The 26261-nt window shown below is 42.0% G+C and overlaps 1 protein-coding gene across 1 annotated transcript in view; it reads left to right on the top strand.

Moving 5' to 3' along the window:
- Positions 1-7767, top strand: part of LOC107114849 (cysteine--tRNA ligase, cytoplasmic-like) — a 40856-nt gene extending 33089 nt beyond the window's left edge. Inside the window, exons 7-8 of the mRNA XM_015416450.1 lie at positions 5106-5166; positions 7643-7767. Coding sequence (XP_015271936.1) covers positions 5106-5166; positions 7643-7767 — 186 coding nt within the window. The remainder of the gene's footprint in view (positions 1-5105; positions 5167-7642) is intronic.
- Positions 7768-26261: the final 18494 nt, after the last annotated feature.

Raw genomic sequence — 26261 nt, 5'->3', positions numbered from 1 at the left:
CCAAAGCAATTAAGTAAGCTTCATGTGAAAGGAGATGAATCTGTGGTTTTCCATTCCCAACATCTCAGCAAAAGAAAGCTAGCTCATAGCTGAGTAAAGACATCAGGGAAGTGGTAACAATTTGTTTCCCCCACTGATTGGATGATGTACATGAAACGCATAGTGTCATTTTGCAGCACTTACATTCGAGCACTGAGCATGGATCAAGGTTGCTGTGTGGCAAAATATAAAATATCCTTTTTGCACATTGAAGAAATGCAACACTATGCTGACAGCACAATCCTACACAGTTACACCCTCCTAAATCCAGTGCCTTCAAAGGATTTAGTAAAGGTAAAGGTAAAGGTTCCCTTGCTCGAAAGCCAGTCGAATCCGACTCTAGGGTTGCGGTGCTCATCTCCGTTTCAAAGCCGAAGAGCCAGCGCTGTCCGAAGACGTTTCAGTGGTCATGTGGCCAGCATGACTAAACACCAAGGCGCACGGAACGCTGTTACCTTCCCACCAAAGTGGTACCTATTTATCTACTTGCAATTCCTTGCTTTCGAACTGCTAGGTTGGCAGGAGCTGGAACTAGGGACAGGAGCTCACCCTGTCTTGCGGCACCCGGGTCTTGAACTGCTGAACTATCGCCCTTCCACAGCCTGCAGTTCAGCGTCTTAACCACTTGAGCCACAACAGCTCCACTCAAAGGATTTAGAAGGCCATAATTCTGCTTGGGACTGAATTGTTGGCATACCTCAGAGAGACACTGTGTTGTGACAAAAGAAAGGCTGAGCTGATTGAAATCTCACCTCAGCAGGTAAAGTTGATAGGTGACCATAGGTAAGCTGCTGTATCTCAGCCTCTCTTCCCCACCTCCAACATAATAACAATGACCAAATAACATAGTTGTTGCAAGGATTATGACAAGAATGGGTAGGTTAATCACTTTGAACATTCAAAATATTACCATTATCAGCAGTGTTCTTTACCTGATCTTTCTTCACTAAAACAGACTAATTAATCCTACCCTTCAACATGGTGCAAGTACTTCCAATAATGCCGAGGGTCACAGCCTTTGGTGGTGACCTGAACTTTGGCTGGCCTCAGCAGATAAGGGTAAATGGAGTAGTTCATATGGCCTTTTACAAGCAACTTTCATGAGATATTTCACATCCAGTCTTTCACAACCAGATTCTGAGTAGCAAGAGTCCAGAAACATTTCAGAATGGGCAGTATGGGTTACTTTAATTTGCAGGTGGCTCAGCCCTGGAATCACTGGCATAATAAAAGAAACAGATTGTCATTTACGGTTTCCCCCCCTGTGTTTGCAGATTATCTGGCCATCCACAGGCTTCCTGAGCAAAACAACATAGGCACCTTACACTGACCTGCTGAATATTTTATTTGCCATCTGGGTAGCAGAAAATAAAGCAGCACACACTTATTAAATAAGGTCATAATTTTTAAAATGGTAGTTTCTACAAATGGAAAAGAGTTCTAGAGATGGTTTGAAAGAAATCTTGTTTATATGAAAGTTAGTGGGATTTTTTTCCAGACGCTTTAATGGAATCAGAAGGCAACCTTACATTTTGCCTATTACCTGTGAAATGGCATGTGGTGATGGAAAGTCCTGTCAAGTCACAGCCAATTTATAGTGACCCTTTATGGTTTTCAAGGCAAGAGACGATTGGAAGTGGTTTGCCATTGCCTGCCTCTGTGTAGCGACTCTGAGCTTCTTTGGCAGTCTCCCACTCAGATACTAACAAGAGCCAATCCTGCTTAGTGTCAGAATCTAGGATCAGTCCGAGCCAAATTCCAGGGTCAAAGTTCAGTCCAAAGGTCAGTTACCAAGAGAGTAGCAACCAGTTCAGAACATTATACAGGAAGCAAGGTTCAACAGTCCAAGGTCAGAGTCAGGAGCCAGTCCAAGGGTTGCAAAGCAGAGTTCGGCACTGTGGTCACTGAGTCAAGAGTTTGGTGACTTGTTGCTTCCACATCAAGCAATCTCCCTTCACTGGCTTTTAAAGGCCTCTGCTGGAAGGTCTTACTTGCAGCCAGCTGCTTGGGAATAACCCTGCAGCTACTCATAATCAGCAAGTAGCTGGCGCTTTGTCTCCTTTCTTGAAGCTCCATTCTAAGCCTTCATCTCTGTGCTCAAAGGTTGTGGGTGAAACTGTAGGTAATGACCATCTGGGTTTCCTCTGTTAGAATGGGGTTGGAAGGTGCTGGTTGCTCTGCATCAGCTGTCAGCTGTGAACTTTGACAAGCCTGCAGCTCATCTTCTTGCTTGCTGGTTTCTGCTGGTTCAGAGCTGATTTCCTGAGGCTCTTCTTCTCCTGAGGAGTCCTCCTGAGGAGTCCTTCCTGTTGCTGAGTCCTTGAGATTGGGTTAGCAGTTAACCTTCCATGGTCATGTCAAGCAGAATCCATAGAGGCTGCTGATACGGTTAAATCTCCTTTAACTGGATCCAACATGATCTTTGCTACCATCAAGATGGTTGTTAAAGCTGACCATTAAAAACTGAGTGATATGGAGACCTACAGCCCAGTCAAAACACAGACCTTTAATGAACAGATCCCAGGCAAATAAGAACAAAAGCAGAAACATTGAATGAATTGGAGGAGGGAAGAAAAGCTACATTCAGCAACATCTTTTCATAAGATTTATGCATAGAAGTTAAATCTGTTTGTGGGTTTAGGCTGTCCCAACTCTACATCTCCCCCCCCCCCAGTGCAGAGAAAGTAACATAGCTGTGGACTGGCAAGACAATTCTGGAATGAACACTGGGGATCGATATGACATATAAGATTTGGAGAGAGGTCCAGCTATTGGCATTTCAAACAAAGATAAGATTGTTTTTTCCATCCTTAAAAATGAGAGAACCAAAGCTGTCATATACAGATTTTTTCCCAAGCTTTTCCCTCATTGTACGGAACATAATACTTTTTTTTATCTTTGAAGCTGCCCCACTTTCTATTGTCAGTACAAGCTGTTTAAATTCTCATTTTTCCATAATTTCCCAGGTTCCCCCCCCAACATGACAATAAACCCTCTGTTTTTATTCCACGTTCCATTTTTATTATTTCATTACATTTTGCTGCATAATACAGTGTTGATTGTAAAATATAATTGACATTTTTCTATACCTCAGGCCCAAGATCGCATTCTACTGTGTAACCTTGAACTCTTCTGATCCATCAGCTCTAGTTTCTTTCAGTGACGGTATTCAAAATGAACAAGGTGTAATGCTGAAAAGTGCCAATTAAAATTGTTAGCAAGAACACTTCTGTAGCTCTTCAAAGATCAATATGCACATCATATTACAATACCATTGTCAGATTAAATATAATGTTTTTGGAATATAGCTAATTTCTACTGCTTCTATTACAGACTGGTAATTATATAATTGAATCAAGTAGATACAGATAATCTGTTTCTTCTCTTTATCTTTCTTCTTTTCATATTTCCATTTGACTTTCAGGACTTTTGGGGCTGCCTCCCCTAATTCTGATTCAGAGTCTTCTTCTGGGTTACTACTCGCTGTATATTCTGAATCTTCTGTCTCATGTGTGCTGCTTTTTTCTTCGATATTTTGTTCCTCTGCTGTATCTTTTTGTTCGCTGGTCTTTGTTGCAGTTCCAAGAACAATTTCGCTTTTAAAACAGTCTATCTTTTCTTTTTTATCTTTGTAGTTGAAGACCATTCCTTCGGGTACTATCCATCTGTAGGGGGTAGAGTTTCTCTACCAGAAGCTGGTTAAATTTTTGTATTGTATCCTCTTCTTTCTTATTTCAAATGGAATGTCTTTTAAGACTCTGATTTCTTCTTCTTTGATTTTTAAGGTAGTTCCATTTGTGGCCTTGAGCACCACGTCTTTTGTTGATCTTTTAGAGAATCTCGCAACTATCTCCCCAAGCAGGCTCTTTTTCTTAATAAATTCTGGATATGGCCAATAGACTAGGTCCAAATCGCTTTGCAATGTGTCCGCCGTTAAAGCTGTCATTGGGGCCAGCGCTTCACTTTGTATTTCTTTCAGATTCTCATCTTGCTGTTTCAGATTCTCATCTCAGAACATACACTGATTTTTCCATTTGTAGTCTTAAAAGTTGATTTTTATCAGAAGATCTTTGTTTTTCCATCACCTCCAGTCTTTGATCAGTCTCTTTTACTTTAGCTTCAACCCTTTTCACTGATTTTACTGTCTCCTCTGTTTTTAAACTCATCTCTTTAAGCTGTTTTCGGATCTCATCCAACTTTTTGTTGGTGTTGGTCATCTGCTCCAGCAGAGGGTGCAATGCAGTAGCCAACATGTTCAAAAAGTCAATGTTTACTTCTGGTTTAGTAGCTGGATGTGTTAGTCTTGTAGTTCCAGGAGAATCTCAGTCTCGTCACCAACTTTTCTCCCCACCCAGCCATTGTTTATATTTTAAGGAAAGTTTTCAAAAGTCATCAAAAGTTGCTTCAAAAGCTTGCTTTAATTAAATTTATACTTTGCCTGATTCAATCAACCATCAGCATTTCTCCTAGTCCCTCTTGCTAGACAATTTCGCTTAAAGATGTACGGGGGGAGAGATGTGAGCTAGCTCAATGCCGTTCGGGTGCTTTGGATATATGCTTTGCCGGATAGCCTGTCAAAGAGAAATTTGCACTCAAGCTTCATTCCATGTCTGCTGCGAAGGTAGGGAGAGCTTTATTTTTGTGGGATCACTTGTTCACTCACCCAGTGTACACCTCTTGGTGCCATGATGGCGCCGCGGTAACGGGACCTATCGGGGCTTGGAGGTGCCTCAATTCCTTGGCCACAGCCTCAGGAGAGGTGGCCTCCAACGTCCCAGGCTGGGAGTCCCCTCCAAGGATTTCAGGGGGGGGTCCAGATCAACCAGCCCTCCTCCCATCTGCCGTATCATGGGCCACTCTTTTCAGAGCACTGAAGGAGGGCACCTGCCATGAAAGTCACCGAAACCGGAATTCATGAAACATTATTACTTATACCTTCATTTCCTCAGTGTTTTGTTCCTATCATAAAAACTTTCTTGTCTTGATTAGCCTTGTGGGCTGTATGTCTAAGAGAAAGAGCCACATGCAGGATTTAATACTTCTAACTCTCTTTCTGTATATTATAGGATATGAATAAATGGTGGCAGCAAGTGATTGGAACACTGTTTGAGCCCCAGTATTCTGTGTGTGAGTGAGGGGGTTGGGATGTCTGTGGCTATCTGTGGATGTCTCTGCCAGTGAGAGAGAGAACCTGAGGTGTGAAATGGTCATGGCTCTCTGTATATTTTAAAAGAGATAAGAAGGGTAGCTTGTGATATTCTGACATTGATATCCCTGAACTTGAGAGAAAGGTTAGGGAGGGTGGTAGGCACTCTGTGTGAGTGGACAAGGAGCACCACACTTGCTTTCTCCCCAATGGGAACCCAGAGTAACTTACATTATTCTCCTCTCCATTTTATCTGCACAACAGCCCTTTGAGGTATGTTAGACTGAAAGTATATGACTGGCCCAAGGTCACCCAGCAAGCTTCCATGGTAGAGTGGGTCTTCCCAATCATAGTCCAACAGTCATTTATTTATTTAAATATTTCACCCCACCTTTCCTCTTGGTTCAAGGCCACTATACCACATTGCCAATGTAATATATCAATCAGCCTAAAAAAGCCAGTTCAGTTTGTGTAATTATTAGTTATAAAAGAATGCCCACCAGTTTGACTTACAGTCTGACCACTGATTGTGAACAGACTGCTTATCATTTGATGACTGGATGCATCCGAGTAAATTCTGATATCTCCAGTTAGCAAAATTATTCTTTTGTATTTTGCACAATTAGATGGGTTTCTTGTAGCCACCGCTTGTCTACCATGTAAACATTCTAGAATATTAATGGCTGACCTGGTATATAGAGTTGGTTCATGCCATAAAACCTTTGCACATGCACCTGGGGGCGGGGTGATTTTTACCAATGAGTCATCTGCCACCAAACAAAAACATTTTGGATTTCTTACATGCCCCTCAGAAATCTTTCCCAAGAGACACTGTACATACTTCTCTACTCAAATACAGAAGGCAATTGTTGTATTGATTCTGCATTAACTCGGTTTGATTCACTCTTGAAACTGCGATCACAGTGATTATAGAGTGATGAAGGCTCAATGGACAATTTAAACCAATTCTTTGCAGCAAATTTAACCATCAGAAGAGGAAAAATAATTCCTATGATGTGTTATCCACATTACATGGTCTATTGATAGGGAGATTAATGAAGAGATATCTTGGAAATTAAAATAATTGAGCAGATGTTGTGTACATCTACCGTACACTAAATTTTAAGTACACAATTACTGAATAAGGAATACTAACAGCAAATGAGAAACACATTCAGAAAAGTCTGTGTTTCTAGGACAAAATGATTCTGTTATATTTTTTTAAAATACATTGGAAAAACATCTCCTGAAGATAGGGCCTCTTCTAAGAACATGGGTTCATAACAGAAGATGAAGTATTGAAAGACAGTATGATAGAACAGTAATTACCACACTGGTAAAGTATAAACAGAATATAATCAAGGGTATAGTGCTCAGCCATATTTGGAGAAGAAATCCCAGAATAATATTAATCATTTAAGAAGCCAGAACTAGGTATTAAATCAGATAGAAAATTATCACTCAGTTGAGGGCATTTCTCATTCATATCCAATGACAAATCAAGGGAGCTTGCAGCTGCTTTCAGTCTTAGGAATGAGAAAGTAGGAGCATATAGGTGTTTTGTCAAAAATAGGGGAAAACCTCTATCAAATTTTTATCCTACTTTCCCTCCAAGGACCTCTCTCCTCCTCCATTAAAATAAACCATCTATCATGTACAATACAGGTTCATAGTACACAATTCCATAATTAAGGATTTAAAGCAACTAATGGGGACTTGGCTTAGAAGAAAGGGACTAGGAAAGTAGAAAATAACCTGGCCCAATCCTTTAAAATATGTACATACTATTATCTAGTGATCAAAAAGCAGATACAAACAATTTGACGTACAAAACTTTACTAGGATTATATTAGATGCCCAGCAAGTTAAAAGCAATACAAAATCAAAGCAGAATTAAAAAACCACTGCACAGAGTTAATACAGCTAAAACAGCTTACTCACCACTAAATGCCCTCTGGAACATCAGAAATTAACAATATACATTGATCAGTATGAACAGTAACATGTTAAGACAGAATCTGTTAAAATTTGTTATTGATCTTAAAGAAATATTGTAATAAGCTGTTAGAGAAAGAGTTTCTTGAATACTTTACTGAATTTCAGAGTATCTGTATCCAAGAGACATAAACCAAATAAATAAATAAAACCAATTTGCAGTAATATATTGCATTTATGAGACTAGTATTTAAATTAAGACTATGTATAGGAGGGGCTGATTATAAATTGATAGGATTTTTTTTTTAACTTCCCACCACCATATAATCTGAATGTTATTTTTTCTCAAAGGAAACTGCTCATGCTCAACTAAGTATGGTTTTAACATAGGTATAAGGATTAGACAAGATATAATTCCCAAGGAATTTACTTTCCCGTTTTTGTGCTGGTTTAGAAACCGTCACGCTTTAGGTGCTTCGATGCTGGGATGATTTGAGGTAATGCTCTCCACATTACTTGTAGTTTCTTCAACTATCATACATAATTCGGGATCATCTGGTGGAATAACCAAGTTGGAATATGAGGCCCCCTTTGTTGATTATTATGGTGGGCTCCAAAGGGAGTCCAAGAAAGCAGAAGCCACCTAACTCATGAACGTCTTTGAAGTTTTGGTAGAACTGTCGCTGGTACCTGTCACCCTCTCCCCATCATCAGAAGTCCATCTTAAGCCCTTCAAGATGGTTATCAAAAGCTCTAGGCAGCCTAACAAGGAATCTTGGTCACTTGGTGGTGACGTTGCAAAGGAGGAAAGAAGGTTAGCTTCGACCTCCTCTTCTGGCCAGTTGCTATCCAGATTTTCCATGGCAGATCTGCTTTCAGTGTTTAATAAAACTGAATTTATTAGTTTTGTGAAGGGATTAGACAGCTTTGAGCCCAGTGCCTTTATCGGGGACAGTAAATTGGAAGGTGTTAGTTGGTCTACTGGGGGATTTATGGAATCTGCTGTCACTGCATGATTTTTAGTAACCTTTTAGGATGATTTTTTAGTAACCTTCTCAGGACTGGTTAATTCTGTCTTCCAGACTAGCCTCTGAGTTGTAGAATTTCTAAAATGTCTTTGTAACCTAATTCCCAGTGCAGATAATCTGGAGGTATGTGCAAACAAGTATGAAGGAATTCCCTTTGTATGGAAGTATAAAAGGAAGCGTTCAAATCAGATCGGGCCAGCCAGTCTTTTCATCTTGATAAGATCAATAGACTCTGGAACTGTCTTAGGAATGGCAGCCAGATGTCCTCTCGCCTTCCCTTTTGAATTCCAATCAATGAATCTCCTCCTCAATGGAAAAAACATTTAAAACAACACTGTTGGGATCATATAGTAGCAAAAAGAAATCCTTCCTAGTGTCCTTCAATTTGATTAATGTCTGCTCAGCAGATTTTGTCAGTGCAGCTATAATCTCTTCATTATTGGTTTCTTCTATTTTATTCGGCCCAAAAGGGCATGATACATTGTTTGTTACAAGACCTCTATCTCTCTCCTGCAGCAAGAATAAAATCCTCTCTTGTTGAGTAAGAATTTTCTGGAGAGATTCCACCATCAAGATTGTTTGGCGAGCTAATAACTCCAACTCCTCAGGATGCCTGGATGTTTGTTAGGGGTGATGGGGTTTGTTAGGGGTGATAGGGGTAAGGCATGTACCTCCTTTGAAGCAGTTAGTCTGATTAAACAATCAGAACCCTCAACATCATCCTCCAAACAATCAAACCTATTTTCAAGTTTAATCAGGGCATAGAAGTCTTCTAACTTAGATTGCTTAAATGATGGAATTGTGTCCTCCCCCTCAAAAGGTCTGCTCTTTTCAGCCCCATTGTTTGAAATGTTAACATGTGGAGAAGAATAAGCTGAGTTCCGCAAGTTGATCTGGCTGAAGTATTCAGGTTCTCTCACACTTTGGAAGTTCTAAAAGACTTAAAAACTTTAAAATCCTCAGAGCTTCTGAACAAGCTGACTGTGTCAGTCACTGCCCAACCAAAAGTCCTGATTAGGCAAGATTTCTCTTAGATGTTCAGTTAATATGGCCAAATGCTTTTCGGCTAGTGCATCTGAATCCCAGGCTTTTCATGCTGAAAAGATTTAGGATGATTTAGATACCCTAAAAACATAAGAAGAGCCCTGCTGGATCAGACCAATGGTCCATTTAGTCCAGCATTCTGTCTCACATATTATCCAACTAGTTCCTCTGGTCAGCCAACAATAGGACATAGAGGCTGAGGCCTTCCCCTGATGTTGCCTCCTGGCTCTGGTATTCAGAGGCTAAGTGCCTCTGAATGTGGAGGTTCCCCTCAGTCACCATGGCTAGTAGTCATTGATAAACTTGTCCTCCATGAATCTATCTAATCCCCTTTTAAAACTGTTTATTCCTGTGGCCATCACTGCGTCCTCTGGCAGTGAATTCCACATTTTAACCACTCTGTTTTAATCACCAATGATGAATGGGGTCCCATGGTGGTTCTCAGCAGCCCTGCCCCAGTTCAATCCCTGGCATCTCCATTTTAAAGAATCAGGTCGTAGTTTATATGAATGACATTCACTTGAATGCCACTGCCTCTCAGGGTAGATAATACTGAACTTAATAAAGCAATGGTCTGACTCAGCATACAGAAGCTTCATGTGTTTGTGTGAGGAGTCTTTCAGGAGCAAAAAGTAGACTTTTACACCAGTATTTCTGCCTCCCCCTTGTGCTTCTTCCTCCCCCTTGCCACCACTTTTCTCCCACTTATCCTCTGCTGCCTCCTCCTCCTTCCTTCTTGCCCCTCTGCCTCTTCCTCTTTTTTGCCCTCCTTGCCCTTGTTACCTTAGCCCTGCCACAGATGCAGCCATTTCACCTAGTTAATGGGGTTGCTAGGCAACCTCCAAAATGGCTATCTCATTTTTGTAAGTTCAGTTTGGGTTGGGGGAAAAACCCTGCTCTACACCCTCCCAATTGTTCCTGTCAGATTCAGCTTTTCATTGCTACATTTCCCCTTAAATATTTTAAAATATTCTATCACCATATAATTTCATATATGAAACTACTTATGTTCAACAAATCAACTGTAGTTTTATTGTTTATTTATCACTTTGCAGTTTTTCCTGCAACCCTAGTGGCTGTCCCAAGTTTGTGGAAATTTCTCCCCATCTGCACACTGAGGCCATATTCAATACGCTTAAGGCCCTGAGAAATATCTTTATGTGGCTTTTGTAGATCTTGCAGATCTTTTGACTAGATCATTCCTCCCTTCGCAGAGAGATTTTCTGGACAGGGATTTAAAATTTTTTTTAGCAGACCAGAGCCCAGCAATAACACTATCTGTCGCTGAATTTTTGACCTACGTATGGAAATCAAGAGTAATACTCTGTAATTCTTGTAAATCATGTTAGGATTGTCTTGTATTTTGGAATATCGGGAATATTGGTTGATGTTGTTCTTATACTACCCCTTAAATGTCTCCTTGCCTGGTTTACTTATGTTATGCCAATAAAGGTTTCTGTTCTGATCTGACTAGATCAATTAAAATAGATAATGCTGTAAATTATGGAACACTAACAGCAACAGACATTTATTTATGTAAATTAAATTCATTCCACTGAATTAAACTGAAGGACAGCTCTCTGGTGAGATCAGCACTAGCAGGGAATTGAGACAAAAATGCATATGGCCTCTCTTTTAATTTCATTTTTATGTAAATGATCTGGTCTTTTAATGATAGCAAAGGGTATATTTTCCAGTAGCACACATGAACCATCGATCTTATTCTAATGATTATAATTGGGTTCTGCTATTATGATAAAAGTAACATGCAGATGTTTCAGAACCGCAAAATGTAAGCTATGACCCACATTTCATGGTTTTAGGTATATAATCAACAAGTAGCATAAATTGAATCCACAACAAGGCTTGAAGATGTCAGAACTCAGGAGTCCCTTGATATTATCACTTTATTAAAATGATGCTAATCAGAGAATTGTTTTAATAATCAGACACTTGTCTTCACAGGTCTGGTTTTGTCACTGAACAGTTCCAAACCATGTAAATGCAACCCCTCAAGCAGCATTACAATAAGATCTTTATATCTCAGTGACTTTGCCTATGTCACTCTCAAACGTCTGAAGATCTATGCTATAATTTAGTTTACTGTCCAATATATGTTGAATTGAGAAAGTCATTTATATTTGGACTGCATGGCTCATATTTAAAACAATTATCAGTTTAAAGTAAAGTATCTTCTTGTTATCAAGAGAAATGTGTAAATTATAGAACTACTACATTTGCAGTGACAGCACACAGGATGAAGAGAATGTAGTCATGAGTGTGGTGGATTGCAAAAGAACTCTCCTTCTGTACATTTTCCCTAAATGGAATAATCCAATTTTTAATGTGATTATTTTTCTCTAGGTTTTATGTTCATTATTATGACTCTTTGCCTAAACAATAACATTACAGATACTAAATTATGGATGTCTAAATATACTAAAAATAACTTGTTGGAGACCTTGCCTTTTCAGCCTCCTCCTAATCACATTGTGTAGAATGTCAGCCTGCTCGTTTCAGCGGAATGCTATTCCATATTATGGTTATGACGGGTATTAGATTAAGGCTGTTTTTTAAGCATGCACACACACACTTTGCTCTTACATTCTCTCTTCTGATATGCACTCTCTCTTCTGACCTGTGTACTAACTTTCACCTTTTCATCAGTTCCTTGGGTCTCATGGGCATTTTTTGCAGTGGAATAGTCCTGTTAGAACAGACACCCAGAAGGAGTTAAGAAAATGCCCCCCTCCCCGATATTAGCAAGTAGCCAAAAGCAGTGCAGTTAGTTACTGTGGCTTGCTTTGATTATTGAAATTTTATTGCTGTGGTTACTGCCTGAAACCAAAAACAGGGGAAGAAACCTCAGCCCAAAGGCCTTCTGGTGTACGCTGTTTTGTTAGACATTTGAGCCCCTTTGGGCAGGGAAAAGGTGAGATATAATTGTTTCAACTGAAATATCAATGCATTTTCTCATTGTATAATGATTCCCAGAGCCAAAAATTCATTATAGTAAGGCTTAATTCAGGCACCCTCTATTTTAATATTATCACTTGATGTCCTAAGGCTAACATGGGTACAGAGTCTTTCAGAAATCTGAACTCATGGAGAACTGAGTAGAAAATTCAAGATGATTTCTTAATACAGTGTAGGTCAGGCAAAGGAAAATGACTGAACTCCCAGATACACTCTGGCATTCCCATTCCTACACTTCCCCTAATGCCCGCTTCCATCAGCAGCTCCCACTACCACCACCTTCACACTGATAGGGAGGTGGTGACCAGTGCTCCCTCTAAGCTGAGTTAGTGTGAGCTAGCTCACAGTTTTTTAGCCTCCAGCTCACACGTTTTTGTCTTAACTCAGGAGGAGGGCTCCAGAGCAAACTGATTTATGCAGTAGCCAAACCGCTCGCTCACAACTTTAGTGCCAGTAGCTCACAAAGTAGAATTTTTGCTCACAAGACTCCACAGCTTAGAGGGAGCACTGGTGGTGACCCCCCCAACTCTGACAGGAGGAGGAGAGGGGGCAGCAGAAGGGGGGGGGATGGACCCTTCAGCCAGCCGACCTGACATGGGTCTTTTTGCTGCGCTTGTCGCCACTTCCATCACCCTCCGCTTCTTTACTTGTGGGACAGATAACAGACTTGGATGGGCTGGTTCTGGCCCCTGGGTTGTATGTTTAACACCCCAGTACATGCTTCGCTATTGTCCTGTTCTGGGTCACACAATCCATGATGACTTAATCTAGTTAGTTGTTTATCATCTCAAAAAAGTTTGCAGCCCATTAACCTAAGGCACTTGGTTCCTTCTCTTCACACCTTTGTGGCTGGCTTCAAGGTTTGCAGAAGCTGATAATGGTGTTTAACATACAGTACTGTGACAGGTGACACCCCACCAAATGAGAAGGGAGCACTCACTGGAGAAGACCCTGATGCTGGGAAAGATTGAAGGTCAAAGAAGACGGGGACAGCAAAGGATGAGATGGTTAGACAGTGTCATTGATGCAACGAACATGATATTGAGCCAACTTCAGAGGACGGCGGAAGACAGGAGGGCCTGGTGGGAGCTGGTCCATGGGGTCGTGAAGAGTCGGACTCGACTGTGCGACTGAACAACAACAACAACAACTGTGACAGTCCATCCATCCGAGATCCAGTTGACAGGCTTGGGGGGGACCCTGGTGGCAGACTGGAGAGCAAGGCCGTTTGAGACAGACCCATCCAGACAAGGCCAGAGACTGCACCAGAACTGCCCAAAGACAGCTCCTATGGGGAGGGGAGGGTTGCCAGCTCTGGGTTAGGAAATTCCTGGAGATTTGGAGTGTGGGAAGGGCAGGGTTTGGGGAGGGAGCTCAGTAGGGTATAATGCCATAGAACAGCCTCCAAAGCATCTGTTTTCTCCAGATGAGCTGACCTCTGTGGTCTGGAGATCAGAGGTAATTTCAGGAGATGTGCAGTACCCCACCTGTGTGGCCCTGCCTTGAGCAGCCCTGAAGGAAGACGCAATGAGGAGCCTTGGATTAGAGTAAGGGGGACAGACTGAAAAAGGGAGATGCGAGGAGACAACACCCTATGCCTGCTGCAAGGGCCAATGAATACACATAGGGCAATAAAAATTCAGGTTGCTCAGCACCCAAAGCCGAAATTGAGAAATGAAGCCTTATATCTCCCCCTACCAGTGACTCAGCCCCATTAAGCACATGCACCTTAGGTCATGTACTTAATTCTTTATTCAATGTATCTAATTGTAAGAAGAAGAAGATGAAGAGGATATTGGATTGATATCCCGCCCTTCACTACCCAAAGGAGTCTCAGAGCGGCTTACAAACTCCTTTCCCTTCCCCTCCCCACAACAGACACCCTGTGAGGTAAAATAATAATAAGAGGAGATTGGATTTATACCCCGCCCTTCACTACCCAGAGGAGTCTCAGAGCGGCTTACAAACTCCTTTCCCTTCCCCTCCCCACAACAGACACCCTGGGAGGTAGGTGGGGCTGAGAGAGCTCTTGACAGAAACTGTTCTTTTTCAAGAACAGCTGTGCCAGAACTATGGCTTGCCCAAGGTCATCCAGCCAGGTGCAAGTGGAGGAGTGGGGAATCAACCCCGGTTCTCCCAGATTAGAGTCCGCGCACTTAACCACTACATCAAACTGGCTTTGCAGTATAACTGCCGTTTGGTTTGCAGTATAACAAATTGAGCTGCAAACTGGCTTTTAGAAAACTTGAGGTATAGGACAGATGACATTCTATCTGAATGCAGTAGAAACACTGGATTAACCAACATATGTAAACCAAAAGGTCCTTTCCCAATAAACAAACTAATTGAAATCAACAAAGGGATCCAGCTGTTCTGGAGTTAAACTTTAGCACTGCTTTAGCCAAAGGGCCAGTAGTCGCTTCATGACAGTATAAGTCCCATTAAGCTGCTGTCCCACTAGGATAATGTATAATTAAGGACAAATTGCATTAGCAAAAGTAAGTAGTTGTTCCAAAACTCACCACAGTCTGAAATTAACACCGGCATTTTGAAGTCAACATGAGCACTGGACCATCTGGGAAGACGTATAATCGTGACACAGGAGAGAAGATAGATTGTGGGGTGTAACACTGGTTTTATCTAAAACATACCATGTTATTTTGATGTTCAGAAGAATTACGAAAATGTGTTTTTATGACTCTGTGCACAGCTATGCAACTACAGCACCTTATAGCACCCCACCCCATGCAATTGCAATGCCTCTTCACACTAACCTTTTGGCCTTAAACCTTCCCTATAACCAGTGCAAAAGCACAAATACTTCCTTCCTGCCCTAGCTGTGTCATAAATATGTCATATATATGTCTCTACAGGGGAATGATAGAGGAGCAGGTGGAACCATGGAGACAAGCACAAGGTATTTGGCCTAGGTAAGATCAAAGATGAAGGATGCTGGGAACCTGCTGTTACCTTTATCCTCTTTTTGTGGGCTTCCCAGAGATATCTGGATGGCTGCCATTACAAAGAGAATGGTGGATTAGACAGACTTTTTGTATGCATCAGACTGGATCTTCTTCTGTACTTTCCAGGCATGGAACTGCTGTAGTTTCGCCAGCTGGCATGTCAGCTTCTGCACCTACAACCAACCCATAAGAATAGATGGCTCCGCATGCCCATTTTTAACTGAATCACTTTTCAGTCGACAGCATAGGGAGCCAAAATGACACCTCTCTCTACAAATGGTTCCAAAGCCGGCAGTCTATTGTGCAGGATCTTGCTAAAAATGAATTGGCATGTTATTTTCCTTTATGCTGCTGCCAGTCTATAAGTGCAAGGTATGCCAGTATTCTTTCCTGGCATTACTGAACATTCTGGGCAAAGGCTTCTTCTGAAAGAGGGGATCACTAAGAACAAGTTAAACTCTCTTTTTAATATTGTCTTCTTACTCAAATATACCACTAAATGTATTTGTTAGTATTAACACTATTCGCCCACTCCACTCTGAGGCCATCTTGTTTTCTGTATTAGAAAAAAAATGTCTTGTGTACAGTTCCTGCTTTACAGGAGCAGTATGAACCAGCAGTATGTTTGAATTGGACCCAGAAACAAATTTGGAGCCAAGCCAATGTAGTTGGTAAATCCAAACAACAAGGGGAAAAGACTAGTGTCACAGGAGTCCCAAATATTACAAATTTCACTAGTAGAAAACACCATCAAAGATTGCTAAATCAATATTAAACAATATATTAAACAAGTATAAAGTTGGTGGCGTCACAACAACCAAAAGGGTGAGAAGAAAGTCTAATTGGCTCTTGATTCCAGTTTTTGAGTCAGGTTTGTTTTCTCCTCCCTGTGTCTTACTCCCGGTGTCACAACAACAACATTTATGCATACTGTAACTGTATTAAGGCATAAGATACAATATTTCATCCTTTGAAAATAAGAAATACTTGTTTGGAATATGTGGACTGCATACTGTAAGTTATCAAGTGACACTGAGTACATGGACTTTATGTCTTATTTTCGAAGGAGGAAATATTGTATCTTATGCCTTAATACAGTTACAGTATGCATAAATGTTGTTGTTGTGACACCACCAACTTTATAATAGTTTAATATATCGTTTTGGCAATCATTGATGGTGTTTTCTACTAATGTAGTACTTCTGATAGAGGTTGGCTGATGTGAACACACCATGCCAGAGTTTGTACAAAACCTGTACTGGTTTTAGTCTTTGTGACAATTCAAAGTTGCAAGCAATTTTGCAATACAATCCATTCCTACGTCTGTACCATCTTGGAATACGCGAAGGGGATGGCTTGTTTCTCCCCTTACCTCCCTCATTTCTGCCGCATCTTCCAAGCATTCCTCCTATGAACATGGCTTCTGGGGGGGAGGTCCCACTTGTATTCTAATTAGTTTTATTATTCACTCTCCCCAGCTGCTGTATTACAACAGTGAATGGCAACGTACAGTAAGAGCACATGCTGAGCTAATTTCTTTACTGTGCTGATGAGTGAACTTATGACCTCCACCTTCAAAGCCCCAGAAGCTGTTCTTTGTCTTGTTGAACTAGCTGAACAGTTACCATCCACATGCTTTTTGTTGTTGTTCAGTCGCACAGTTGAGTCCGACTCTTCGCGACCCCATGGACCAGATCACGCTAGGCCTTCCTGTCTTCCGCCGTCCTCTGACTTGGCTCAATTTCATGTTCGTTGCATCGATGACACTGTCTAACCATCTCATCCTTTGCCGTCCCCGTCTTCTTTGACCTTCGATCTTTCCCAGCATCAGGGTCTTCTCCAGTGAGTGCTCCCTTCTCATTTGGTGGCCAAAGTATTTGAGCTTCAGTTTCATTATCTGGCCTTCCACATGCTAGCCTTTTACTTATTCAGTGAGATGGTCTCAAAACCATCTCTCACAGACTCTAGGCTGTGACGAGTAGAAGAAATGTGCTCTTATTCATTTTCCATTGCTACCTGGCTCTAGCGCTCCTGAACAGAAAGATGCTACTTACTGAAAATTTCTCAGAATCCATACCATCTTTTCATACAATGGGTCTGATAGGAGGGAAAGAATGGCAGAAAATCTATTCAAACTCTGTAAGACTGAAAGTTATGTGTGTGTAAATTCGTCTGAACATCACACAGGAGACTAGCAGTGCAATCTGGAGTTATACTTTTCTAAACCCATATCACTGTTGGACTGCTCTCTTATGCATAGGATTGTACCTCGTACCTTGGACCAAGCCACCCTGAACCATCAGTAAATATGCATAGGATTGCACTTTAAATGAAGTAGAAAAGTTATAGTTTAATTATACAGATATTTGTTCCGGATGGAGTTGCTAGGAGAAAGAGCTGCATTGTTCTGCTTGCTACAACTACATTCCCTAGCCGTATAGTCCTTCCAGTATGAACTTTGTCCCACCGTGCATGAAAACAAACAGGTAAGCATGAGCACTTCAACATGCAATTCTGTATTATGGGCAGCACTTGAAGTGGCACGTGAACTTTAAAAGCAGTAAGTTTACTGACAGGTAGGGCTTTTTTTGTAGAAAAAGCCCAGCAGGAACTCATTAGCATAATAGGCCACACCCAACAGCAGCCACTCATTAGCATAGTAGACCACACCCTTGACAGCACAGGACATTAGTATATTAGGCCACACCCCCATGTTACCAGAAGTGTGGTCATCCAGCCACACCTACCTTTTGCTTCTTATTCTGTTTACCTTGTTGTCAAAACCCAGGGCTTTTTTTGTAGCAGGAACTCCTTTACATGTTAGGCCACACACCCCTAATGTAGCCAATCCTAATGAGTTTCTGCTGTTGGGTGTGGCCTATTATGCTAATGAGTTCCTGCTGGGTATGGCCAACTCAGGAGCCAGCCGGAACTCTGTTCCTGTGCGTTCCTGCCCAAAAATAGCCCTGCTGACAGGTGTGTATTTGTGTGTGAGTTTCTGTGTGCATGTATCTCAGTTCTGCCATGTAACCTGCTACTCTTCTGGCAGGTTTTCCATACCACAGGCATTTCACCTCCTGACACTCTAGCAGTAACATTTATAGTTTGGCCTGAATGGTATGCAGTCTTTGCTTCAGAGATCAGCAGGCTAGGACTGAACTGATGGCAGAGTTATGGAAATCTATGCTACCAGGAGTGTTTCTTGTAAGTATCAGTGTGCAGCTGAGTTTCAGACTATCACCAGCAGATACATGTACAAATATACATATCATCCAATCCCCATAGTGAAATATAACTACATTGCAAAATTGGATTAAAAACACTCCTACTTTGCTTTCATTCTATAATGTAAGCTCACTCCTTGCGAATAAGGGCTTGGAGCCACACAAGGTGAGAGGAAGGACAATTTCAGGAATAAATCAACTGGCAGAAGAAGGGTTAAGAACTCTGATCCCCCACATTCCTTCTACAGTGTACATTTACTCCTTTATTTGTCGTTTAATAATTTACCATCTAATCTAGGCCTTCAATTGCAGTTTACAACCCAAATTAAAAATGAACAAACAATTATAATAAAACTGAATAAAACAGCCATTGAGAAAAAAGTCCTCAAACACATAATCAGCTTCTGGAATCAAAGGCTTGAGTGAACAGAAGTGTTCATAATTGATGCATGGAAGAAAATGTAGACCAATGAACACATCTGGGGAAGATCTTTCAAGGTCTGGGCACCACCACCTATTTTGACATCTGCTTCTTTTCTAAAAATATGATGGACACCCAGAGCAAAGCTGGAAAGCACTTGAGCAAAAAGAGGGACAAAAAGGCAGAAGCCGCTTCATATGGAAGCAGGCAGTCCTTCAGAGACATCAGTCCTGGGAGGGCTCTTTTTGTAGAAAAAGCCCAGCAGGAACCTATTAGTATAATAGGCCACACCCAACAGCAGGAACTCATTAGCATATTAGGCCACACCCCTGACAGCACAGCTCATTAGCACATTAGGCCGCACCCCCATGTTACCAGAAGTGTGCTCATCCAGTCACACCCACCTTTTGCTTGTTATTCTGTTGACCTTGTTTGTTGTCAAAACCCAGGGCCTTTTTTGTAGCAGGGACTCCTTTGCATGTTAGGCCACACACCCCTAATGTAGCCAATCCTAATGAGTTTCTGCTGTTGGGTGTGGCCTATTATGCTAATGAGTTCCTGCCGGGCGCGGCCAACTTGGGAGCCAGCCGGAACTCCGTTCCTGTGCGTTCCTGCTCAAAAATAGCCCTGAGTCTTAGACAACTTTGCTCTTTGAGAGGTAAGAAATAGCCCTTCCCATTTGTTTGTCAAGTGGCTGGTAGCCAGAGAAGGTCTTTAAGTACAGGCAAGATGATATGAAATCAGCAGGCCAAGGAGTATGTGTTATTCAAAACCTTTCAACCCAGCTTGACACTTCATAGATCCATGTTCCATAACTGCCAGGGGTTTTTAAAAAAAATTGTAATGTGAACCATACAAGACTGCCCTTTTAAGTAACTAAGAAGGCAGCAGCGTGTCTTTGTGCTGTGGCAGAGGACCTGGTGCATTATAATCCTAATTTAATTACAACAATCGCAGTGGTTACCTATTTGTTTCTAGGAGCCATTCAAGGTGGGCCTTTAACTGTTAAAGCGCTTAAAGACATAGGATCCACATAACTGAAAAACTACATGACCTTGGAGGCGTATGCTCATCGACTGAAATTTGCACATTGTCATTTGCTAGAGGTACCTGCTTTTTGAGAGACACATCAAAGTTTTACTAGACTCACAGCTTTCTTGGTTGTTGCTCCAAATGGTCTGCTAGGTGAGGTGCACAAAGTTTAGAAAAGTTTGCAAGGCAGCTGTCTTTCAATAGATGCTGGAATGTGGCTTTCTGCTCATGTTTTTTTTTATCACTGAGTTTTGATTACTCTGTTCTTCTGGGGTTTACTGTTTGTTCTCAGCACTGGCCTTTTTAGCTTTAAGGATGCTTGTTTGGAGTAGGTTTTATATATTTTATTTCATTGAGCTTGGTTTTAGTGTTTAGTTGATATTTGTAATTTTGGTTTTACAAGGCTCTTGGAAAGTAGGAAGTGCAAGGTGCACACTTTAAGAAAATAAACAGATTGCTGAATTTGAAGCCAAATACAGTTTCAAACTCTTGCAGTCTTGTATAACACACTGCAATGATCTAAGTAGGATGTTACCACTTTGGTAAGATCAGATTCTCTCAGTAAGGACTGGGATTGGAGTGGTGAAAGGCAACTCAGTTCATATGTGCTACCTGGGATGCCCAGCTGCAAGACACATGCAAATGATAAATCTAATTTTTAGGGAAAATATAGCCCTGTTCAGAACAGGTTGAATCAATATGTCTAATTCTCAATGTGGCCCCATATCTGGATACTTAAATTTAGAGATTGGTGTCATGGACAGACAAGACAGAGCTCTTTATGAACCTGAGAAAAGTCTCAGTTTTGGAGAAAAAGCTGAAATCTACAAATAAGTAAGTAAACTTGGAGGAGGGGAGGAGGTAAAACCCACCAAAATGATAGGAACAGCACCTTTAAGAAATGAATGTCCATTCAGTGGCCATTGTTAGGCAACCACAAAAGTATTGTCAGCCTTCAAGCCTTTTTTCTGTCAGTAAAAGGCAACAGGGAGGGCATTTTCCAGGGCTGTTTTGTCCTTTCTTTTAAGGGAGCCCTCGTAATGGGCAGGGCTGGCAGCACCCAAACAGGTGATCTTCTACAATGCAACATGCATGACTTACCCAAGCTGGCTGCTTGCTAGTGTTCAACAGCAATCACCTTGCAACAGACAGTGTGGTGTAGCAGTTAGAGTTTCAGATTAGGGTACGGAAGACCCAAGAAAGCCACATTTATTATTTTGGGAATATTAATATTATTGAACCAGCAATGTGGGCCATTTATGCATGGGCTATCTGTTCCAGGTTCAAAGGTTTTGGGAAGTGGGTTTTTCTCCCTCCTTCCACACAGTATCATGGTACATTTGTGCACCTCTGGGGGTTTCCCTGGCTTTCCCTCAATCTCAACTCTGCATTGTTGTGAATTTCTGGGAAAGATCACAGTAGAACCTGGATAGCTGCTGTGTAGGTGGGAAAATTTGGATTTCCCAGCCCACGTGGCAGGCACTTTCCCGGACCCTGTCCCCACAGGGTTGCCAAACTCCAGTTGAGGTCTGGAGATCTCCCAGAATTGCAACTGATTTCCAGATGACAGAGATCAGTTTCTCCTGAGAAAATGACTGCTTTGGAGGACGGACTCTATGGCGTTATACCCCCCTGAGGTCCCTCCCCACCGCAAACCTCACCTTCCCCAGGCTCCACCTCCATATTTCCAGGAATTTTCCAATCGAAGGCTGCCCGCCCTATTTTGCTATGGCTGTCATTTCCTCCCCCGCCACAAGGGGGTGCTTCTTCTTTTTTTTTTAAAGCAGCACTAAAATATCATTCTGTTGATAAAAACCATTGTAGCATTAGGTGTAGCAGATCCTCTGAATTTCCAGGTTTAATTTTTGAAAGTAAGTTTCTAGTCTTTTCCCTTTAGAGAAAGTGCCTAGTCTCTTCCCCTGCAAAGGAAAGGGATAGAGGCTTACCTTTAAAAAAAAAAAAAAAAAGGTGGGAAATTCAGAGAACAGCGGTATCGTGATATATTACTGTTGATTTAAAAACAAAACGAAACAGAACCCCTGGTGGTTCAGGGGAGGAAGGGTGGCCACTGCTGGAGGGACTGAGGCAGGGAAATCTGCCATGTGGGAGACCTGTTGCTGCTGTGCTTTATCTGCAGCTCCACCAGCAATGGGGAAATTGCAAAATCTGATCCTGTGTGGTGTGGAGAGAGGCTGTCAGAGGGAGGGAGGAAGGAAAGCTGAAGACAGGAGAGCAGGTAAAGGTATATTGGCTGGAGGGTGGCAGTGAGGGAAGGAAGCAGGAAAACGGGAGCAGGGACTTTCAGGGAAGGCGAAAAAGAAACAGTGAAGGAGAGGGAAATGAGATGTCCCCCACAAGTCCGTGGAGATGTGCGGTGTGCTTGCCTTCCCAACAGCCCTGCAAGGGTGATCAGTGACCTTATTTCTCCTTTTGCTGAACAGATCCAATGCCCAGTCAGTGTTTAAAAGCGAACAGAATTTATTGTGCGCAAATTGTTTGGAGATAGTATAGAAAGCTGACATCAGAGAATCCACTCTAAGCACACCTAGCCCTGCCCAGAGGGCATACAAGACATGCCTATTCACTTCTCCTGAGATTTGATGCCAGGAGCCCATTTGCACAATATAGAACATACACAGAATTCTTACCAAAAACCACAGGCTGGTGTGTTGAGATTGTGTGTGCCCCAGCTGGCCCTTGTCTTGGGCTGTGCTCCAGATATAATACCCTTGGTTCTAGCCCTGTCTACCCCTAACTGGTCATTGGGAAGAAGAAGAAGAAGAAGAAGAAGAAGAAGAAGAAGAAGAAGAAGAAGAAGAAGAAGAAGATTCCCCTCCCCACAACAGACACCCTGTGAGGTAAATGAAGAAGAAGAGGTTGGATTTATACCCCACCCTTCACTACCCAGAGGAGTCTCAGAGCGGCTTACAAACTCCTTTCCCTTCCCCTCCCCACAACAGACAGGCTGCGAGATAGGTGGGGCTGAGAGAACTCTTGACAGAAACTGCTCTTTTTCAAGAACAGCTCTTATCAGAGCTACGGCTTGCCCAAGGTCATCCAGCCAGGTGCAAGCGGAGGAGTGGGGAATCAAACCTGGTTCTCCCAGATTAGAGTCCGCACACTCAACCACTACACCAAACTGGCTCTCAGTCATACAGGAGAGGAGCAGATGGTCTTCTTCCGGGAATTTACTCCTGGACAGCCAGCACATCTCAAGGCTGGGGGTCAGCCTGCTTTGTCATGGCTTTTACCCTTCTTGGAATTCTCTGGCACGGAAGACGGAGCTTATCGAAACTATGTACTGTTTGACCTAAACATGTCTGTGTCCTAGTCTGGTAGATAAGATACTTAGCTGAGGGCAGCATGTATCGAGGCAAGCCTTTTTACCTATAAAGAATAGAGCAACCTTTTTGCATAGAAAGAATTAGGGCAAAGCATCAAGATGGCTCAGTGCTTTAATTCAGCTCACATCCCTAAGAGACACAGGCAGAGAGAGAGAAAAGGAAGATGGTTGCTGTTCTGTTTTCTCTGTTCTGCTCTGGACAGGCCTTAAATCAGGAGACAGTTAGTGTTGCTTTTCACACAGGTCCCCCACGTGTGTGTGTATTTATATATACACACACATATAAAGACACACACACACACACACATATATATAAAGCCTGGATCTGAATAAACCTAATGATTATCTAGTTCTGGTTCCCACAATGGTTTTTGACAAGGACATTTTACTGCTTCCATTCAACACTGATTTATACAGCAGAGGACGTAGGGCTGCCAACCTCCAGGTGTGGCAACCCGAGCTGCAGTGTTAGAAGAGTCAAATAACAAATATATACACTGCAAAAACCCTTTTTTTGGTAAATTAATGTGTCCTATTTGTTAACTACCATCTTATAAAGTGCGTTGTGTGCTATTATAATATCCTAAAACAAGGTATATATATTCATTACATGCAATAAACAATGATAATCAGTTCATTCAGTATAATAACTACCAGTCAATTTACATCATTTAAAAAAGTCAGACCCCAACGGGAGTTTCTAGAATTATACGCCCACTTCTCCTTGCTTGGACGTCTTCATTAATAACCAGAGAACAAGGTCAATACTAGGCAGCCTTAAGAAAGACAGGAGAAAGTCTATGAACTTTAGCAGCTTAATGTGCCTTTCGTAGGACTAGCAACAAACATCAAAGTGAGGTAAAAGAAGAAGAAGAAGAGATTGGATTTATACCCTGCCCTTCACTACCTGAAGGAGTCTCAGAGCGGCTTACAAACTCCTTTCCGTTCCCCTCCCCACAACAGACACCCTGTGAGCAATGTTCCCTCTAAGCTGTGTGTGAGCAAAAATCCTGCTTTGTAAGCTACTGGCATTAAAGCTGTGAGCAAGCGATTTGGCTACTGCATAAATTAGTTTGCTCTAGAGCCATCCTTCCTGAGCTAAGACAAAAATGTGTGAGCTGGAAGCTAAGAAACTGTGAGCTAGCTCACACCAACTCAGCTTAGAGGGAACACTGCCTGTGAGGTAGGTGGGGCTGAGAGAGCTCTTGACAGAAACTGTTATTTTTCAAGAACAGCTCTTATCAGAACTATGGCTTGGTACTATCTTGTTCATTGTTGCAGCATGTTATCAAATAGCAGATATTCCTTTTAGGATTGTGGAGGGTATAGGAAATCACCTATAATATGATTTCAGGAGAACAGTATTAGTACCATATACAGTGTGCATGCTAGAAAATGAATAGCATTAAATGGTTTGCACAGGAATTTCAACTGCAGGAAGGAAACAGAACAAAAACAGTTTCCTGGTTCCTTCCAGAAACTGCACTGGCAACTTTGCACAGCTTCAGATGTACATAATCAGGAAAAACCTGAAATATATTACCTTTTGTAATTAGCTGATAAAGATACTGTGTTACACACCCTAGTAACATCTAGATTAGATTTATTACAATGTGTTTTATGTGGGACCGTCTTAAAGACTGTCTGGAAGCTACAATTTATACAGAATGCTGTGGCCACACTGTAGACTGGAGTGGGCCACAGGAACTGAATCACTCCACTTTTGTTTCCCTTACACTGGCTCCCATTTTGCCTCTGGGCTCAATTCGAGGTGCTTGTATTGACCTTTAAATTTCGAACCAAGCCAGTTTTAGCAATCCAACGGAGTCCAGTGGCAGCTTTAGGATCAAGTTTGCTCTGTGTCCCCGAAAGCGTTTGGTAAAAGTTAGACTTTAATCCTTTTTTCTGTTCTGGTTTCATTAAGAGTTTTTCAAATCTGGTAAGGGGCTTCCTTAAGTAGGTTTTAATTTGTGGGTCATCCATCAAGTGCTGAATTTGAAGGTATTCGAACCAAGCCAGTTTTAGCAATCCAACGGAGTCCAGTGGCAGCTTTAGGATCCAGGTTTATTCAGGTACAAGCTCTCCCTCCTCTGCGAGGGCAGATCTGCACATTCACCTCCCCAGCTAGCAATCCAAAACAGTCCAAATCTGGATATTCATTTTTTTTAAAAATAAAAGTTTGGAAATAATACAGAAATCAAGCCTTATAAACATCTCAAACCCAACTGTACAGATCCCACCGTTGTGGTGGAGGTTACATACTCTGATACGAATATACAATTATGGTATTTAGAGTGACATGAGAAGGAAATATTTTCAGCTACACGAGCTAAATCGTGATCCTAAAGGACTGCCAATGTCCTTAGTACCTTTTCATAGCTAAATTTTGACCAACTGGTACTTTAACCTAAAGCTAGTAGCTTAAATTTTGTAATGGATTCCCATTCAAGCTTATCTACATCTAGCTGTTCTAGAACCGGGTACCATTTATCCATTAGTACCCACGTTTCTCTTTCAACTGGGTCTCCGGTAGTAGTCATATTGAGTTTCTTTAACAGAAAGTGCAGCCATATCTTGTGCAGCCATAATTGGGATGTAGGGGGAGTGGTAGATTTCCACTCATGGGCTATTGTTACCTTTGTTCCTGTTATTAACATATTTATTGGTTGCTCTATTCTTTAGCCGTACCATCTACCGGCACCACCTGCAAGCACAGCTGCGCAGGAGCCAAAGGTAAGGCATATCCTGTTAATCTCTCTATTTGTTGCACGATTTCTTCACAAAATTTGGCCATGAGTGGGCAGTCCCACCAATTACGGTAGAAAGTGGGCTTGCTCCCACATTTCTCCCAACATGGAGGGGATGCTTGGGGATACAACCTGGATAACTTGGCCAGAGTTTGATACCATCGATAGAGCACTTTGTATGCTGCTTTCTGAATAGATTGGCATGAAATCTTGGCATGAGGCTTCCGGTTTGGCTCCCGCGAATGGCGGACGCATCCTCGGGTCGCTCCCGAGGGCGTCTCGCCCGCCCGCAGTGGAGGAGGGAATCCGCGCGAGCGGAGACCCGAACGAGCACCTCAGGAAGAGAGGAGCTCGGATCCGGGG

Source organism: Gekko japonicus, unplaced genomic scaffold, assembly GCF_001447785.1.
Source record: "Gekko japonicus isolate JY-2015 unplaced genomic scaffold, Gekko_japonicus_V1.1 scaffold2790, whole genome shotgun sequence".
In the NCBI taxonomy this organism is placed as follows: Eukaryota; Metazoa; Chordata; class Lepidosauria; order Squamata; family Gekkonidae; genus Gekko; species Gekko japonicus.
The sequence above is the reverse complement of the archived record's forward strand: the minus strand, read 5'-3'. Positions and strand labels throughout refer to the sequence as shown.